The 20,327-nt window shown below is 50.1% G+C and overlaps 1 protein-coding gene across 2 annotated transcripts in view; it reads right to left on the reverse strand.

Annotated features, from left to right (window-relative positions):
* Positions 1 to 496: 496 nt before the first annotated feature.
* The window catches only part of IGF1R (insulin like growth factor 1 receptor), a 300,734-nt gene continuing 280,903 nt past the window's right edge, over positions 497 to 20,327 (reverse strand). For both annotated transcript variants that reach the window (XM_060005499.1, XM_060005498.1), the window contains 4 exons: positions 18,868 to 19,027; positions 15,888 to 16,017; positions 9,491 to 9,625; positions 497 to 1,279 (listed from right to left, as the gene is read on the reverse strand). In XM_060005499.1, coding sequence (XP_059861482.1) covers positions 898 to 1,279; positions 9,491 to 9,625; positions 15,888 to 16,017; positions 18,868 to 19,027 — 807 coding nt within the window. In that variant the 3' untranslated portion in view covers positions 497 to 897. The remainder of the gene's footprint in view (positions 1,280 to 9,490; positions 9,626 to 15,887; positions 16,018 to 18,867; positions 19,028 to 20,327) is intronic.

Below are 20,327 nucleotides of genomic sequence, written 5' to 3' on the forward strand. Positions count from 1 at the left end.
TACTCAAAGCCTGTCTTCCAGGCTCCCGACAGGACCTGTTTCCTCCAGAATTCCTGGGGGCTAGAAGGTGTGGGTGCAGAAGGGGGAGCGGGGAAGCCATCTTCACTGAGAGGAAGTCTCATTCTGTCCAGTTCCCCCAAATAATAACCTCGTCAAAAGCAATCAGACCTGTGTGAATGTGAGACTTGAAAAGAACACCAGGGGATGATCGGATGGAGAGCATCACCAGCGTGGCTCTTAACGAGTGACTAGCTACCATGCTCGCTCAGGCCTCTGGAAACAAAAGAACAGTGCGGGGACGGTGAGGGAGAAAGTTCGGGGTTTTGGCAGAATTTGGCAGCGTTAACATGGTAACAACCTTGGATGAACGATGGCCCTTTGTAAATTTCGTATGTCCCTAAAAATGTTAAAGATACGGTTAAAAAATCCTGTCTCAACGTGTTTTATAAAGACCTATGGTGACCGGCAGGTGTGTTCAGGGGGGCCATGGAGGGACAGACGTTGCCTCAATCCAATACAAAGGGCGTCGGGCTTGCAGCAAATGTGTTTCCATCATGAAGCAGAAAGAAAGAGAAAGGTGAGAGAGAGGGAGAGAGAGACAGGGAGAGAGAGGAGACTTGATTCTCAAGTGTTCTGTTGCTATTAAGTGTTGTCATTAAGGTTCTTGAAGGCCCATGTCAGTTAAGGGTTTGGGTAGGGAAATAAAAAGCTGCTTGCATATTGAAAAAAGGAACATCCCAAATGTGTTTACTGCAGAGAAGCCGTCTCCCGTGGGCAGCAATGGCAGTTCTGAAGATCCACTGAGGTACAGGAGGCTGTGAATAGATTGTTAAAACTCTCCCCCCCCACCCGCCGCCGGGTGCGCACGTTACTGTTTGCACGGATCGGGATCCAGGATCAGCAGGTCGAGGACTGGGGCAGAGGCAAGGCCCGCTCCTTCTTGCGGCCCCCGTTCATGTGCGCATAAGGCTGTCTCTCGTCGAAGCTGGCTCGAAGGACCAGCACGCCAGGGCCCGGACCGTTCTCGGCCTTGTGTCCTGAGTGTCTGTCGGGCAGTGGCAGGGAGGACGAGGATGCCGAGGGGTCCAAGGGGACACTCTCCATGTTCTCCGGCTCTAGGTCCAGCTCCTCTGGCTCAGGTGGCTTGTTCTCCTCGCTGTAGTAGAAGGAGACCTCCCGGAAGCCGGGCTCCATCTCGTCCTTGATGCTGCTGATGATTTCCAGGAAGGAAGGCCTCATCTTGGGGTTGTACTGCCAGCACATGCGCATCAGTTCAAACCTGAGGGGAAGATAGACAGAGATGGGCCCAGCCTAGAAGGGGGCCGCGGCCGAGCAGCCCTGTGGCTACTTGCTGTGGCTTCCCCACCTACATGTGTACAGCAAGTGTGCCAAAGCAGTTCTGCTGCCTGTCTGGGCCTCTGGCTTTCTATCTTGATGGCGCAAGTAGCCTCCAGCTTCTCCTGACTTAACGTCCACCAGTGCAGTCACTTCATCCAGACCCAGGACCCTCCACAATACAAAACCCAAACTCTCACTTCCTGAGAAGGACAAATACAGGTTCCACACAAGTCTGCTATTACAGGTATTATTTACATTAAAAACAAACCAGCTTTCTATTTGAAGCATCTCTTGCAGCCACTGATGAAACATTATTTCCAGAATTAGAATGCAAGAAACCTCTGGTTTCTCACTAATAAGGCTGAGCAGTGATCACAGCTTTCCCCACAGTGATCTCGCCTTCAGTTCCACCCATGCTATTTCTACTCTTCCTCCTGGTGGCAGGGGACCACTGGCAGAGAACTGAGGACAGGCAGTGCCAGGCAGCATGGCTGCAAGACAGAAGGGGCGCACGACCCATGTCTGGCGCCAGGGCTCAGGCTGCTCACTGCATGCCCTGGGGTGGCAGAGCCGGCCTGGGAGCCCGGCTGCCCTGAACCCAGTGAGAGGCCCAGGGGGTCCCTGAGCCAGATGCCAACAAGCCAGCAGGGAGAGCCTGGTGGCAGAGTCCCTGCACAGGCCTGGGGCAGGCAGAGAGGGCACCTGGGCTGCAGCCCCTGGGAAGCCCTCAGAGTCACGTGGCCACAGGGAGGAACCCGGCGTTGGGCCTGAGCCCCCAGGGCAGGAGGCTGCACCGGAAAAGCAGGGTGCTGCCAGGACAGCCAGGGAAGGCCCAGGCTCTGACGAGGCTCAGAATGGCCGCAGGAGGAGAGGTGCTTCTTATTAACCTGGAATGCAGAGTGGTCCAGCCAAGTAGACCGCTGGCGCACAAAGGAGGTGGCTGAACAAAGGTCCAGGCTGGCCAGAGTGTGGAGAAGGTTCCGAGAAGGGACTGGCCAGCAGTCCTTTCTCAGGAAGACCAAAGTGCCTTCCCTTCCACTTCTGTTCTCGCTAGAAAATTCTATTCTATGTTTTGTTTTAAAACTTCTGGCTAATGAGATCGTTTTCAATAAAAATGGCCAATGGAACTACCCACATCTAGGAAGCTCAAAGCACCCCAAACTGGCTTCTGGCCCCTGTCAGGCTGACACTTGACAGACAGAGCAACTGCCTAAGTCTGGCCCCAGGGAAAGTTCAAGTTCCAAGGAGAGAAAGCCTGTGGGGACAGGAAAACTCCCATGTCGATCCGCCAGCTACCTTGAAAGATGTGGGAAAACGGTGTCGGGTCAAGTCAGAGGGAAGAGGATGTGACCTTGAGGGAGGGTGGGAATGGGAGAGAGGCCTGCTGCCTGCTTTTGTAAATCAAGTTTTATTGGAACAGAAACACTGTTTGTTTACATATGATCTATGGCTGCTTTCAAACCACAACTACGAGTTGAACAGTTGAGATGGTTTGGCCTACAAGCCCGAAATATTTACCGTGTGGGCCTTTACAGAAAAAGCTTGTCACTCCTGCTCTAGCGGAAAAAGAATTAGACAAAACATGAAGACTGACTAGTTCTTTCCCCTCCCAACTGAATCACCTACACTAGGTCACAGCACTAACCACACGGTAGTTAATTAATGCTCTCGGTAGTGTTATGGGTGTAAATGGCTTTGCTCTTCACGAGCCTGGGAAGGTGTGTATCATAATATAGCCCCATTTTATAGATGAGGAAGTGGAAGTACCAAGAGATTAAATAATTTGTCCAAGGTTCCCAAACGAGTGAGGGTGGTGCAGGGATGGAGTTCTCGTGAATGGTGTTTTTACACTTTGAACGCCACCGACCTCGAAAGAGGAATTTTCTCTCAACCTAAACAAGAGAAACCACAGTCCTGCCTGGAGGCTCTCCCTCTCCTGGCCGTCCACCGACAGTCACAGGTGTCGTGCGGGCTTTGCAGATAAACTGGCAGCTTGTCCTTGGGTCACATGGCAAACAAGCCTCCTTCCATAAACGCCCCCGCCCCCCGCAAAGAAAAAAGGGCCATAAATACATGAAATCCCTCTCCACGGCTCGGCTGCAATTTCCTCTCTGGCCGACTGACTTATCCCTGAATAGAAGCACAGCCAGGGCCAAGGACACGTGATGTGCCCTGGCTCCGTGCCCCTTGGCCTGGGGCTGAGAAGGTGCCACCAGCAGGGGAGGCATGTGAGTGACATCAGCACAAACAAACCACGTGACACCACTTTTAAACCATTCCAGAGTCACGGCCCTTCCACTGCTGCCCATAAAAGGAAGTCTTTTTACTCTGTGGGATTCAAGACCTTGTTTACACTGTCTCCACAAGAAAACTTTCCAGTAGACTTTAGAAGGATTTATGAGCTGATAAAACTCCTCTTTAAAAAAGCATGTTTTTTACAACTGGTCAGCTCCGGGGAGCTGGAGTCGTCCTTTACTGAATGCCTGCATCGGAGGCGTGCGTGCACGCAGCCTTCACCTGGGGCAGGGGCAGGACCAGACGGAGCTGCTGCCCTGGTGTGACCCCGGAGGCCGGGTGATGGTCTCATCCGGCTCACTGTCCCCTCCCCATCCCCGGCCCTGCTGTGTGCGGGCAGGCTGCAAGCACGGGCCAAGCGGCCTAGGGCAGCCCAGCACCTAAGCACTGGCACAGCCTCAGTCCAGGTGAGGACTCACGACAGAGAGCCCGCATTCCAGAGAGGACCTGCAGGGCTCATTTGCGCCCGTTCCTCCCCTCCTGGCAGCCCTGAACAGCCAGGACTGTCTTATGACCACTTCTCAGCCAGTAGGGGCAGTGGGACAGGGGCCTGCCTGACCGCTCACCCCAGGCTACTCTGTTTTGGGGCAGAGATCTAAGGCAGGGCCCGTGCACCAGGGAAAAGCCCACTGCAGGCTAACTGGGCATGAGTGCCATTCCTGACTGTTTGGATCCCACGCAAGCACTGGATTCCCACAAAACTGGCCCAGAATTCCCGACAATGTGGGGGCTTTAATCAGCAACGGGGAAAACCATGTTTGAAAACTGCAAAACCACCAAAGTCTACTGAGTTTTTTCAGACTCATCCGTGAGCTGATGACTCTCTGGGCTAAAAAGTTCAAATTCCTTTCTGAACACTGCACACTGAAGGCCTCCCTGGCAGAGGCTCTTGATGTGTCACACTGTCAAAGTCCCACCCGCAGAGAACATGGTCCATGCTCAGCGCGCACCTCTGCTCCAGCCCGTGTCCCAGCATCAGAGTCCAGTCCTTCCAGTCACCGGACTTGCTGAGGGTGCAGACCACTCCCCACAGTCCCAGCTCTGGGCTGGAGCAGTCAGCACTCACTCAGAGGGGCTCAAGGACATTGGTGGTGTGAGTATGGAGACCTGTGTGCAAGAGAAGGTTAAGGACAAGCTTTGTTGTCAATTTAAAATACGGATCCACCATTGAACCACAAGCCGAATCTGTCTCATGCCACTTGCTGATCGATTCACACTGAATCTCGGGGTTGAGACCCATGGGCCTAGACACTCTGCAGCCTGGACCATGGTACCTTTCCTCCAAAGCTGTGTACCCTGTTCCATTGAGGGGATCAGGACTGTTGGCTACTTGGGAAGAGCCAGTTTCATCTGCTCCCGGGCATCGCCGGGAAATGATGCTGAGCTGAGGTCCACCAGCAGCCACTGCATATCCGACCCTGTTACCCTATGGGTGCCATTCACACCTCTGGAACTGAAGCACACGACCTCTCTCCCACATGGCGGCCCACGATGGCTTTTAGGCAACTCCCGAGGGCTCAGTGACTCTCCTCTCCTCTGAGAGAAACAACAGTCCATTCTTTCATTTTTTGTAATAAAAGAACCCCTCTCCCAGAACACCTCTTCCTTACCTAAGCTCATCAATAAATTCACAAGGACAATACAGACACTCCTTATAAAACTGACTTGCCTCCTTTCACTTTGTTCTTTTCTTAGAAGGGAAAAAAATTTGCTAAGGGGGTTCTAGATGGCGAGGCAGAAATGCCTCCTGAATTATACACTTAATATGCCAGAGTAACCTCTCCATGTAAATTTCCTTGTCACTCTAGGCTGGGAACAGGAAGTATGCTGCCTTTCCCATGGCAGGGGGGTTGCTTCCCAGGCATATTAAATTAATATTAAAACTCCAGTCACCTGGGTGCAGATCAAGTTCAAGAGTCCCACAAATTTCTCAGAGACAATGTTTATTCAAGTCAACGAGAAAGCTCAAAAACAGTGCCTCTCCTCCCACCACCCCCAAACCACACGAACAAAGCTCACACCTGCTTTCTTGGACTGTTTCTACGCTTGCTAAAACACCACCACTTCTAGTGTTAGACTCTCTTCTGGCACCAGACACGCTCAGGCCAATTCAGTGGGCATCACTCCTCAAACTCTGTTACTTATATTTTTGCTCAGAAGGAAGGCTGTTCTTCTAATGGGCTGACTATGAATACAGTGGCTGCACTGTTCAAAGTGGAGGGCAGTCACCTGTGAGGGGGGCAGTCATCAGTAGGGTGTGGTGGCTGGCCTCTGACACCCCAGTGGTCCTCACTTCCTGGTGTCCACGCCTCACATAATCTCCTTTCACATCAAATAAGGCTGCCCGTGTAGCCCATATGAGGTTGTGGACACCGTGGAGCGTGACTTCCAGGCCACAAAGAACACTGTGGCTTCTGCTCTGCTGTGGGAGCAATTGCTCTGGGGTAGGGAAGGCAAGCTCTAGGCCCGTGGGCCAAATCTGGCCAGCTGTCTAATTTTGTAAGGCCTATGAGCTAAGGATGGCTTTTATATTTGTAAATCGTTTAAAAAAAATCAAAGAAGAATAATATTTTGTGACAAAATGAAAGCTATGTGAAATTCAAATTTCAGTATCCAGAAATAAAGTTTTCTTGGAGCACGGCCACACTTGTTCCTGTGATGTCTCTGGCTGCTCTTGTACAACAGCAGAGTTGAGTAGCTGCAGTTGAGATCGTAGGGGCCCACAGAACTGAAAATATTTACTATCTGTCCTTTTGGAGAAAAGGTTTTCTGAGCCCTGCTCTAGAAGAAGCCAGCTGCATGTCACGACGACACTCAAGCAGCATCACAGAGGAACTAAGGCCTCACGTGGCAACTGGTGGCATGAGTTCTGCATCTTGGAAGTGGATCCCAGCCCTGGTCAAGCCTTCAGATGACTGCAGCCCTGGCTGCCAGCCAGACTGTGTGACCTCAGGAGACCCCCGGCCAGAGCCAGCCAGCTAAGCTGCTCCTGGATCTCTGACCTCCAGAAACTCTGTGAGATAATAAATGCTTATTGTTGTCTTAAACTGTTAGGTTTCGGGTAATGTTATACTGCAATTAAAAAAAGCTGACACAGGTGGAGAGAGGGAGAGTTTCCACCAGGGGCAAGAAAATGCACTAAGTGGCCATGTGCATCTCTTCCATTTTTGGGTCCTGAAGTCTGAAGAGGCTGTACTAGGGAGTCTGTTGGTGAGGGATCCAGGATGCCCACTGCCCCCTTATGCACAGCCCTCTGAGGAGAGGAGCTTCCTGTCATGCGTGGGTGTATCCTGTGCCCCACGTCCAGGACACATGTACGTTTCCTAGTCTGGGCCCATGCTCAGATGATCAGTGGGTACCCCCCCAACACACACACACACACACACACACACACACACACACACACACACAGACTCACACTCTCACACTCACACACACACACACAGTCTCACACAGACTCACACTCCTACACCCACACACACACACACACTCGCACACATACACTCACACACACACCCTCATACACACATACACACTCATACACACACATACACTCACACACACTCTCACACTCAGACACATACACTCACACACAGACTCACACACACTCTCATGCACTCACACACACACATTCTCACACACTCTCACTCACACACACTCTCACAGATGCTCTCACACTCACACACACAGACTCACACTCTTATACACTCACACACTCTCACACACACTCTCACACTCACACATACACACACACTCTGAGGCAAAGATGTTCCCTTTCCTGCAGCATTCTCTGGCCTCTTTCCTAATTCCACGCAAGCTGTCCCTGGGATAGAACAGGCTTTGGCTGAGCAAATGCTCAGAGGCAGCAGTTAAAGAGCAGGATACCCAGCTGCCGTACCCCTGAAAAAGCAGCGCAGTCAGAGTCAGGAGAACAAGTTCCACCCCCACTCCCCACCCCGCCCTCTACCTGGAGCTTAGGGATTCAGTCTTGGAAGCGACACTAAAAATGCTTAAAAAAAACCCCCAAAAACCTTGGTTTATTGACAGGACAATGGTTTCTGCTTCCCAGGCTAAGGCAGTCAGATTCTAAGACAGTCCCCAAGATTCCCACCCCTGGTGTAAACGCCCTGTATGATCCCCTCACCTGAGTGGGAGGGACTTGTGAATGTGATGAGATTCCACTCCTCCATTTAGGTTTCTAATAATTGACTCTAAGTTAATCAGAAGGGAGATTATCCTGGGTGGATGTGACTTAATCAGGTAAAAAAAAAAAAAAAAGTCAAAAAGCAGCAGAGAGATTCTCTTGCTGGTCCTGAAGAAGAAAGCTGCTTTGGAGGCTTCCCTGGTGGTGCAGCAGTTGAGAGTCCGCCTGCCGATGCAGGGGACACGGGTTCATGCCCCGGTCCAGAAAGATCCCACATGCCACGGAGCGGCTGGGCCTGCGCTCCACGACGGGAGAGGCCACAGCAGTGAGAGGCCCGCGTACCGCAAAAAAAAAAAAAAAGAAAAAAAAAGAAAGCTGCTTTGTTGTGAGAAGGCCAATGGAGGGGAAGTGTGGCAAGGACTGGGAGCTGAGAGCTAGCAAGACCCTGGGACCGCAGTCCTACAGCCACAAGGGGCTGACTCCTGCCAACAACCTGCAGGGGCCTGGGAGAGGGAGCCTCCTGAGCCTCAGATGTTCGCAGCTCGGGCTGACATCTTGATCTCAACCTCATCAGACTGAGCAGAGGAGCCAGCACTCCCATTTCCTAATCCATGGAAACCTTGGGAGACCAAATGAACAGAGCTTTCTTGGCTGTTGGGGCCAATTTCCCTGGTACCCACTCGACGTGGCATCTGACTCACATCTGTAAATCACCCCACCATGACGGGGCCCTGCCCAAGTCAGTGCTCACTCAAGGCTGGTGCACGGGTAGGTGGCAGATCTGGGTAGAGCCTTCCACACAGACATGGAGACAGCCCAACAGCTCCTCTGGGGCCCTTTCCAATGTGAGGCCAAATCTGTCCTGAAAAGCACTTCTGGAAAATTCCTGCATTGGTCTTGAAGTATTAGTGGTAGCCTACCTTCTACCTATTGGGATCCAGAAGAATCTTGAGCCCTGCCTTAATGTGCAGGTCGAAAGCAAGTCCACTGCTTTCTGTACCTGTCTGCACCTGACGACCCAACCACAGCACACCTGCACATCCTCACACCTACACACCCTCACACTTTCAGCAGCTCTGACCTCCACTGACAGAGGGGCTTCTCCTAAGAACACTGAGCAGGGAGGACCACGAGGCATCACGGACTGTTTCCCATTATCTGACAGATCTTAGGAACAGAAAGCTACATGCTAGGGCTGTGCCTGCCGGGAGGCCCCCTGACCGCCTCTAGGTCAGCACAGCCGCTGGAGGAGGCTGCTGAGAGCCTGCCACTCACAGGCCTTTTATGACTTTTGTAAACACTTAACAGGAAAGAAACATGGAGGGACCACAGGTGGTGGCAGCATCCTGGAACCGCCTGCAAAAGGAGGTCTGAGGTCACCCCCACAGGCCTGGAGGAGCCCTGCTGATGGCTGGGGAGCAGCCTGGGACTGTGGCTTAAGAGTAATCAGTGTCATGTTGCTGCATTTTTAAAAAAAAACTCTGCCTGGAGCAGACCAGCAGGGATTGCTTTGGTCAAGTATTTCACAAAGACGTTTGGCCTGAGAAACCACAATGTAAACTGCAAATCCGAACCCCAGGATTAAGGAAGATGGGGAAGGATTAAGGCACTTGCCCAAAGGGACAGGTTCTTTCCATTAGGATAAACCCTCTTCTTAACTGCTCTGGTCATCCCAGCACCCGCCAGGGCCAGAGGGACCCAGCATATACATACAGCATGTCAGGACAGTTGTCCGGCTTGTCCAGAAGGCCGCCCTCCATGACGAAGCGAAGGACTTGCTCATTGGACAGGCCCTGGTATGGCTGCTCGGCCAGCGTGGCGATCTCCCAGAGGACGACCCCGAAGGACCTACAGGGAGAAAAGAAACGTGAGGTGCTCAGAAAGGGGTGGACAGAGCCACACAGCCCTCTCCCTTTGGGCGACTGAGCGCATGTCGGGCAGCGAGCCAGGCCCTGGGCTAAGTGTGGAACATCCATCCTTGTGTCGTTGAGTCAATGCAGCCCTGGTGGCACAGCTCTGCCAGCTGAGGGGAAGGAGTGTTCAGGGCCCTTGAACAGCCAGCGAGCACGTGATCTCCAATGGGAGCCCCAGGCAAGCTGGGTTCAGGGCCCAGCCCCAGACAGGACCCTGCAGGGCAGCGTCTCCCTAATGTGCTTTTATACCACCAATAATCGAATGCTGGTCCCCAGGCCCGGCTGGGACAGTGATTTAGTGCAAATCCCTGGGACTAAATGCAGCCTGGGACAAGCAAGCTGTTCAACAAGCTCCCCGTTTTAGAAACTTCTACCTAAGTGGTTCTCTACGCAGGAATCCCTGGTTGAGTTTTTAACTCTTAAGGATGCCTGGGCCCCCGACTGATTTCTCTGGTCTGGGGTGGGGGCCTGGGCCTTGGGGTGTTTGAAAAGCTCAGTGGGGATCTTACAGGTCCAGAAGGGCCCGGGGAGACGAGGGGCTCAGCCTCACAGGTGGGGGACAGAGAAGGGCGGCACTGGCTGGGGTGGGGCTCGCGCACTAGGAAGAATCCTTAGGCCCAGAGTTTAGCCAAGGTGGGGGGAAGCGGGTGGCTGAGGAACCAAGTCAGGAAGGGGAGCAGGGAGCGATTCCGCCTCGCATGCGCTTCTGCCTGTAGGTTAGAAGATCCTACTACTGGAAAACAAACTAAAATAGGTATACACATACACAGAAATTTCAGACTGAGGATGTTAAAAAAGGCAGTGCTGTAATCTGCAAAATAAAGGTGCCTTCCCAGCATACATCAGTGTCTTTCACAAATTCTCCACGGTCTATTTGCCTTTCCATTCGGTTCATTTCTGCAGATTAAAGCCTGCCGCTTGGCCAACCCGAGGGGCTTCCTAGACCTTCCAAAGGCCAGGGGTGTGGGCAAAGCCGCACTGAAAATTCTGGGGCGGCGCTTCCCGCCCAGAGCTCTGCGGATCCTGGCCAAGCCGAGCCAGGAGGGCCGCGGACTTTGTATCAGAATGTTTTACTCGATGCTTCAGCTCCTTTCCATGAACAAAAGGGTTTTGTACAAATTGATGCTGAGAGCAGATGTCAGACATAAATATTTAGAATCTTAGCCCTCAGAGGACAGACCCACCCAAGATCCTTTTGAAACTCAGTGACCAAGAAATAGTCTTGGTATTGCACGAGAGACCTAGGAAAGTTGAAAGCCTGGAGGCCCAAATGCGGTGTTCGCAGGCCCAGCCGAGGGCAGTGGGCTCCCTCCGTTGACCTGGGCTGGGGGATCTCCGCAGACTGAATTGGCCCGGTCACCTAGGTCTCTGGCTCAGAGGCCACGGCTCCCAACTCCACCTCTGAAATGTGGTACCCAACTGACGGCAGGCCTGTCCTGAGAAATAACCTGAAAATGCGGTTTCTCCCAGCCCCACGTCCCCCTCCTGCCCCACACGTTCCTCGGCTGTGCCAGCTACTGTCAGGCGGCCAGCGCCCACCGAACGGCGCCCATGCTGACCTCTCAGCACCTACCGCCCCACTCCAAGCTCTGGGTTACTGTGGACCCTTGACCTTAATGTGTCTCAACCCTGTCTCGCCACGCTGATCTTGCCAAATGCCTCCTAGGAGATGCCATCAACCCTGTGGAGAACCACTGCTAGTGTAACATCACTGAAACGAGAACCACAACTCTAGTATAAAGTCAGAAGCTCATGCGTTTAGCTTCTCTCCTAAGTGAATCAAAGAAATTCTTCAGAAATTAAAAAGTGTTTCCCAACGGGTTTGGGGCAGTCGAGGAAAAAAATATTAACTTTCTTAGAGAATGCCACTTTCCTTTGTAAAGAAGGGGAAAAAAAAAATCCTTTTCTTCTGTCCTGCTCAGTTCTCGGCTGGGGCTCTGTATCAAAAGACAGATTAACAAGAGAAAGGGTACAGATTTTTTTAATATAAGTTTTACACGACACAGGAGCCTTCATAAGGAAATGAAGACCCAACAAAGTAGTAAAACCTAAGCATTTTTTATATTAGTTTTGATGAAGAGCACAAAGTCATGGAAAAAGGGGGACAGGACAGAAGGAGATGAGCAAAGGGTACAGTGAACTGGGGAAACCCAGCAAAACTTGTTAGTTCAGATTCCTCTTGGTGTCTTAGGAAATAAGGATGCTTCTTTCCTCCAGGGCATATAAGGGTCATAAGCCTGCTTCAGGGGAAGGTCAGAGTCCTTCCTGCAAATTCCACTTCTCGACTCCTTCAGCTTAGAAGAGTCCACATGCCAACAACAAACTCCTACAGTATAGCACGGGGAACTATATTCAATAGCACCCTGAGGTCATCCTTCCCACACCTCCTCAGATAACCCCCACAGCTTGCCCGTGCAGGCTCAGACCTGCCCAAAGGTCTGCTCCCCTCCTTTCGTCCCCCCAGCACCTCAGTGCAGATGGTCCCCCTTGCCTGGCCTGCAGGACGCCTCCTTTTTGGCACCAACATCTTACTCAGAGGAGCTTCACACTCTAGCTAACGTGAACTTCTTAAAACACAGCTCTAAGTCACTCTCCGGCTCAGAAGCCTCTCCTCACGGAGACTGCAGAATTAGTCCCAAACCCCTAACAAAACAGCCAAGGCCTCACTTGAGCTCTCTTCAGCCTAACTCCCTTGAGGAAGTCCCACCATCCTCTACACGAACTAAGCGCTTCCCACCACCGTGGTTTCCCCCAGTGTTCCCACCGCCAAGAGCCCACTTCCTCACTGTTCGGAAGGTGAAAGTCCATACTTCAGGGTGCCCCACAACTCCCGCTCTTCGGGGAAGGGGTCTGTGATCCCAGCCTGTCAGGGTCGCTTCCTGTTCTCTATAAGACTTCATCCCTCAGGGACAAGGACCATGTCTCTAGGCACCCTGGTTCTTGCACACGCTGAGCACTGTGCCTGGGCCACGCCAGGTCCTCACGATCACACACGTGAAAGAACACAGAAGGTGACAGAGCCGGCTCTCCACAAAGGCTTTCCCTGGAGTGACTCTGGTTTGATGTCAGTGTCACCTGTCTGTGAGGGCCACTTAGTGCTGGCATCCGGGCGTCCTTCCCAGGACATGACTAGCTGAGTTCAACCATTTTTCTGCCCCAAGGTATGGAGGCTAAAGCATCTCTACCCAACGCCAACGTGCCTCCCTGTCATCAGGAGTTGTCACAGGGGCCATTTAAACATCTACTGAGGGGCTTCCCTGGTGGCGCAGTGGTTAAGAGTCCACCTGCCGATGCAGGGGACACGGGTTCGTGCCCCGGTCCGGGAAGATCCCACACATGCCGCGGAGCGGTTGGGCCCGTGAGCCGTGGCCGCTGAGCCTGCACATCCGGAGCCTGTGCTCCGCAACGGGAGAGGCCACAACAGTGAGAGGCCCGCGTACCACAAAAAACCAAACCAAAACAAAACAAAAACATCTACTGAGGTTCTGCAGACATCCCCAAACAGACCTTAACTCACAGATGGAGCAGCTGAAGTCCACAGATACCCCATGGTTTGACCAAGGCCACACAGCCAGAGACGCTGAGAAAGATGCAACACCTGCATGCTTTTCCAAGCAGGTCATTTACAATGTGGCACTGGCATTTAATGCCTCATGCAAAACCAAGCTTTGAATTTTATGGATTTAATCTTTAAACATTTGATAAATGCCTTTGTGTGAAGTCTTTTCTAATTTCGAGCATTGGGGCTGTTTTCCCAAGTAAGGGACAACTTGGTGTGAGACTCACTTCAATTCCAGTGCTGGTTAAAGTCAGCATTCAATAATTATACCTCCTCATACAAGGACGGGATCTGTCAATGTCCCACCCACCAGCAAATCGAAACCTACAGAGATATCCACATTACCAGCTGATGTGAATTCGCCACTGAAGAACCAAATAACTCTAGGAGGGAGCAACCAGCCCTGGATATTTGTGGCCATTTGGAAAGCTTCTCAGTAAGTCAAGAAATGAAGACTGTTGTAGGGTGATTCAGTTGCCCAGGAAGGAAACACACCTTCAAGCCATGGATTTCCCCCTCCCCAGTCCTGTGCCTGGTTCCCTCCATGCCTGGAGGGCACACCTGTGTCTTCTAACCCAAAGGAACCATTTGCAGGGACACAGTGCTACAAGAGAGCTATAGGAGGTACCAGGACAGTGCCCAAGGGCCTGGGAATAATGTCTCCAAGGATAGCAGGAAAACCTAAAGATGTTCCACCTAGAGAAAAGAGACCATTTCCTTGTGACTCCAAGGCCTGTCTCATCAAAAACAGCAGGTTGTGCAACCGTGCTACAGAGAAGGGCCAACGGGGTGTCAGCAAGAGGCCGACTTAAGCATAGCATGAGAAAGACCTGCAAAACCCAAGGATGTCTTAAGGATTAGGGCTGTCTGTCTTTATGAGAGAGGAATTAGCACTCCCTGGAAATATGTGAGCAGAAGCTCAAAAACCAGCTGTCAAAGATGCTGTAGATGGGGTGTGGGGACGGGTCCCGACCTCAGAATATCTTCTGATCCTAAAATTCTAGGGTATCTTCTGCAAAGTCAAATACAATTCTTTGTATTTCTTTCTAGACTTTAACTATTTAGGGATGACTGTTTTGTACCATTGAATATACTCAAAAATGATTTTCATTCCTTCAAGAGGGAGCACTTTAGATCCTGGGGAGCTAAGAAGCCTTCCATATTCTCCATTGTCCTAGCCTACCCACCTTACCAGTGTTATCCTCAAAGGCTATGTTAAAAAAAAAAAAAAAACAAAAGCACTGTCAAAGCCTGAACATGAATGGAATGAATATGAAATCCCTACTCTTGTTTATATATATTTTTTCTTACTGGTTCATAATGTCTATGTCATCAAATGGGAGAAAAATGGCAATAAACACCCTTTACTGCTGCTTGTTGCAATTGCTGCTAATCAGAATTTGGTAAACTTAGCCTGTGAGATATTAACAACTCTAGTTTTATCTTCCTGCCCTGCCTCTGTTTTCCCTGGCTCTCGTGGTTTTCTATTTTACTGCACTGTAAGCTGACCTCAAAGTTGTTGGAAGCATGGATCCTAGAATAAACAGATGCGGGTGTGGGCCCAGGCCTGTCCTCTCCCCATCATCTCGATATCTAAAAATGGTGTCGAACACTTTGATTTGACTGTGAAGAGGGAACCATCTTGAATAGGCTGATTGCAAAACAGATCTCACACTTGAGCTCAAGAAGAAATCATGCTTTGCTGGGTCATATTCAAATGCTATTTCCAATTCGCACCTGTCTTCAAAATAGGATCCAAGGCCCTTGATCCCAAGGTTCATGAGGTTAAAAAAAAAAATGATGTCGGTCACTATTTAAATAGCTCCTCTATGTGCTCATCCCTACAGCTGGAGTAAACAACTACCATTTCTGTAACCCACCAGCAACGGGATCTCCTGAGAGGACAGCCAAGAAACTAGCTGACGTTCTAGAAGGTAGACGTGCCCGGGCCTTCGCCTGCCAAGAACCTCAATCGTATTTCAGAAACTGACCACCTCTCCACAATGTTGCTGAGGAGCCGCAATAAACAATACTATCAAAAGGCCTCTGCATCCGCAGCTGATGCACCTTCTACCCCAAGATACGTCCATGACTAAGGGAGACATTTTGCTTTCCACACCATCCCTGGGTCAACAACGATAGGTGCCCATTGGAAGAGGACAGACAGCAGATGGAACCAATAGGAAAACACATCAAGACTCATAAGCTTTGGGTCTAAAATAAGCAGCATCTGCAATCTGAAGGTTTAATTAGGTGAAGCAACCACCTCCCCAAACACACACATACGCACACATACGTCGCATCTATTTATTGCGAAAGAAAATGAGAGAAGGCAGGTGGGGAAGAAGCAGAAAGAGGTAAAACTTTCTGGCTTGTCCCCATACCCTAGCCCCTGGTGGTGTGTCTCCAGGCCTCCCAACCACTCGGTGAGCAGCTAAGCATTGAAAGAAATGTTGGTCCCACAAGTTCTTTAGATCCCACAAGTGCCCACTGACAACAGGAACACGTCAGTGATGAGGGGGTGGCCCCCATCACACTTAGTCAAAGCGGGAAACGGGTAACAATGAACAGAAAACAGGAGGAAAGGAAAGGACTCGTGGGGGCCGGGGGCTGGCGTTACAGGAAAGGTCTCTCGTACCAGACGTCAGAGTGCGTGGTGAAGACTCCATCCTTGAGGGACTCGGGGGACATCCAGCGCACGGGCAGCAGCCCCTTCCCTCCCTTCCGGTAATAGTCGGTCTCATAGATGTCCCTCGTCATCCCAAAATCTGTGAGGAGGAGAGAAGGCACGAGAGTTACCCCATGTGAGTAATGTCGGGGGAGAAGCAAAGAGGCACAGTGACGTCTCAGAGGAGGGTCCTGTGCCCACAGACAAGTCCAAGGGGAAACTGGCTTTAGGTAGGCCGATATCTATGCTGCCACCTGATGAGGCAGAAACCGCAGGGGAGGACCGGTGAGTCACATGACAAGCAAATGCCCAGAAATCTCTGCCTTTAAATATATTTACAATGTGATTCTTTTAAGAAGGTAGCTCCCTCATTGCATTTAAAATGAGAGGCATCTTACAAATTATCAGGACCCATAGTTTATCAGGAAAATATGTACTGAGGAGAGCAAAGGTCATTTGTATGTGGTTTAAAAACATGATCAAATAGCCAGGAGCATGTTGACTTTTATTTACTTAGTAACACTGCCTCATTATCAGAGGAAAGAAAGTAGTTTCACCATCTAATAAGGGGGAAAATATTGAGAGGACCAATTCACGATGAAAAAAGTACACAGTAAGATGCCTAAGAGATGGTATTTACTAGGCCCCTGAAGCTATTACTCAATAATGTTTTTCAACATAATACTCCCACTCATTTTTGAAAATGTCTTCCATTTTCCATGTCTCTAGAAGATGTCACATAATTATGTTTGATGGCAGGCTTGCTTTATAATCCTAAATTATTGCTTCTTTGTCAGATTTTGATTTTCCACTCAATCATGTAACCTTTTCTTACAGGGACTCTTCCGTTCTCCTTCCCAGGAGAAAGGGCTGCTCTCCTTTTTAAAATGTTCATTTATGTCTCTAACTCTGCCACAAAGAGGTAAGGCTACAAAGCAAACACAGAGAACAAAGTTCCTTGGACGTTAATCAACATAATTTCCTTGTACTACGCTAACGGCCATCGAATTGCCTCTGGTAAAACTGCTTGTCATATTTGTAATCCATCGGACACTGGGCATTAGAAAAACATTTTTGAATCCTAGCGAAGAATAAAAACGAAGTGCTAAAGTCTTATCTCTGAATTATCCAGTGACGTGCAAATAGAGGATCTGCTTTTCCTTGCACAACAAGGAAAGACAGAAATCCCAGAAAAAAAGCACAAATTATTTCCTCCTTAACCCAAAAGAAAAATTTCAAATTTCAGGAAGAAAAAACACAGTACAAAGAAAACATCACTATAAATATGCCACATGGTTAAATAGCAAATAGAGTCCTTGCTGATTTGGACTTCCAATGGCAAGTGGCACAAAAACAGCTCTCCCGCAGTGAGGGCGAGCAGGGAAGTAAAGGAGAAGGAACTGAGTTAGGCCACAGACACTAACGTTTCCATTTCCAAGGACCTGCCCCACACCCAGCACGTACGTGCCCGGTGCTTTCCTGCACCGAGTCTTTCCCAGCATCTCATGGCTCTCTTACAGCATCATCCCCATTTCAGAGGTCAAGAAATTGGGGCTCACAGAACTTAAAGACACTTGCCGCAAGCCTCACGTCTGTTAGTGGCAGAACCGGGATTTAGTTTAGTTAGTGCCTGCCTGGCTCTGCAGCTGGGGAAGGGGAGCTGGTTGGCATCTCTGTGGGAGCAATCTGGGTCCTCGCTGAGAAGGGAAGGGGAGGGAGCAGGGTACACAGAGGAAGCCCAGGCAGCAGCCATAGGGGCTCTTCCCTGAGAGCCCCAGGGCAAGACAGCCTCAGACTTTCAGGGGTGTCAAATGTGTGGATGCCTCAAAGGGCCAATCCAAGGACGCACGGAATAACTGATGGCCAAGGATATTTGCTATACGATATGGCTCCATCCATTACCTCTAGCTCCTACAAAGGAAAGATAAAGATGCCTATCCCCACTTGGGAAACCATTCTAGAGGGGATACTCATTGCTCACCAAAGGGCCAAAATATTCATTCAAATTCATTGTTAAAAAACCCCCAAAAACACTGCTAAAGGAAGGCGAGCACTTCCAGAACAGACAGTTCAAGAGCTAGACAAAGAGGTTTAAATAGTTTTTGGATGTAAAGTCTTCCTGTAGCTTCTCAGGATAAATATTCAGCATTTTCCTGAAACATCATCATCTCACAGTGGGAAGAGCAGGTGGTTCCCATGCAGCCCTGATGTTTTATGTGTTTTATCAGGCAGATTCAAGGACCAAAGTAAAAACCAAACCTAAAGTCCAAAGTAAATTCCTAACAAGTGAGCACCCCCCGTTTTTGGTGTTACAGTGGGTGGTGGCAACAAGGGGTCTAAGGAGGAGTTTAGTTAGCTAGTAAGTAAGGCTTGCAACAAAGATCAAGAGCTCCGAGGTTGACCAGCTCGGGTGCGAACCCCAGAAAGCAGCGGTCTTCCCTCATCCTGTAACCACTTCTGCTCTGTGCACGGGCTTCATCATCGGGGACCTCACCTCTTAGAAAACGCCATGGACCCCCGGTTGTTGTGAGGCAGACAATGTTCCTTGTAAGCTGGAAAACTGGAAGACATACTAGTAGTATGGAGGGCAACTTTTAGGCACAAGTCAAAATCACCTGAGGACACTGTGTCAACCATTTTTGGAAACAATGCTTAGAACTGTTCTGCCAAGAAACGCCTCAAGTGCCAGTAGAGGCAACCTCACGGACCATGGCCTCAGCTCACCCTTGGCCACTGCCTGGACCACTGCGCCCATGCACTATCAGGATTACAGCCAGGCTGGCTGCGTTTGTGACTATTGACTGGACACAATCACATTATTCCAGAGAGTAAGACTCTGCAGTCACGGGACGCATTGGAAAACCTCTCCACAGGCAGGCTAATGCCCACTTGGTCCCTAAAACATGTGCGAGTTTAGTTCTTGCTCAGATCTGGAAAGCTAAGGACACACCTCCGATTTTGACTGTGAAATCTTCGGCCACCATGCAGTTCCGGGCAGCGAGGTCTCTGTGGACAAACTTATTGGCGTTGAGGTATGCCATGCCATCTGCAATCTCTCCAGCCATCTGGATCATTTTGCTTAGGCTGGGAGGTGCTAGGACTGGATTATTCTGTTGGAGATTAAAAAAAAAAAATCCACGTGAGAATTTAGGAATTTTTCCCTCCCCGTGTTCTTTCACGGTTTGCAAATCCACCTTTGTTCAATCTGAGCACCACAGGTCATTCTGCTAAGAAACCAGGAGTGGCTCAGAAGGAGGCCATGGCACTTGCCCTCTGACCACATCACAAAGCTGCAGAGAGAAGCACCTATTAGCACAACTTGGGAGGACCAGCATCTTCGATTTTGGGTGGGGCCAACATCATTTAAAGTGAAACCAGCAATTTTTGATATTAAAAATTCTGGATACTCAAATTCCAATTAGTGTATGTGTTCCTTTTATTTCTACAATCCAACTCCATACAGGGAAAAGGAGGGAGAGGACATTACAAAGGCCATGTGGAAATAAGCAAACGGGTTTCTTGAATGGACACTGGATGTGTTATTTCCTACATTAAATTATTTAATCCTTTTCTTTCCCTTCAACTTTCCTCTAAAGTACAAAACCATCAAGATGAATTTGTTCACCTTACAGAGTGGCATTCCCTGGATTATTATCTTCTGTGGGTGCTGAGGAAAGCAAGCCCTTGACAGTTCATTTAAGTCCAGCAGAAGCTTATTCTGGAGGGGACCAATGTCCAACAGTGACAGGTAACACGGATACACGTTTCCTCTTTGCAGAGAAGGGCAACATACCGACTTCAGAATTGAGAAGAAATACCCCCAAATAATAAATCCATTTAGAAAAGTTTTACATAAAATGTGTGTCCAAGCCTCTTTATCCTAAAAGAAAGTGTAGAAACCAATCAGCACCCCCAGTTTAGATGCTGACCACCTCTTGTTTGTGTGAGTTCAACAGACTTTACCTCAGTTTCCCTGACTACAGAGCATCTGTCACAACACAGCAAAGCCATCCTGCTCTGACAGGTCCCACACGTCCCCTTCCCAGCTCAAACCCTGCGCCACAGGAAGAACATGCCTGGGCTTTAGGATCAGACAGTCTGGCCTCCTGCCTGGGCTCTTTCACATGGGGTCGAGGCGGGGTCACTGCTGGGAGGATGACCTGGGACCATGCATGGCAAGTGTCCGCCAGTGCCTGGCCAAGGTCCACACCCAGGGAATGCTGGTTTCGCCCAGTGAGGTGCTAGTTTCTGCCCCAAAGCTGGCTTCTAGGAGCAGTATAACAACTCTCCAAGTACTTGGGGGTTGGTTCCCTACGCTTGAATTCTGAAGCTACTATCAGGACTGTCTGTGGTGATTTAAAATCCTCATTACTGAGTTGCCTGGGGAAGTGATGTGATGACCCAAAGGGT

Source organism: Delphinus delphis, chromosome 2 (assembly GCF_949987515.2).
Source record: "Delphinus delphis chromosome 2, mDelDel1.2, whole genome shotgun sequence".
In the NCBI taxonomy this organism is placed as follows: Eukaryota; Metazoa; Chordata; class Mammalia; order Artiodactyla; family Delphinidae; genus Delphinus; species Delphinus delphis.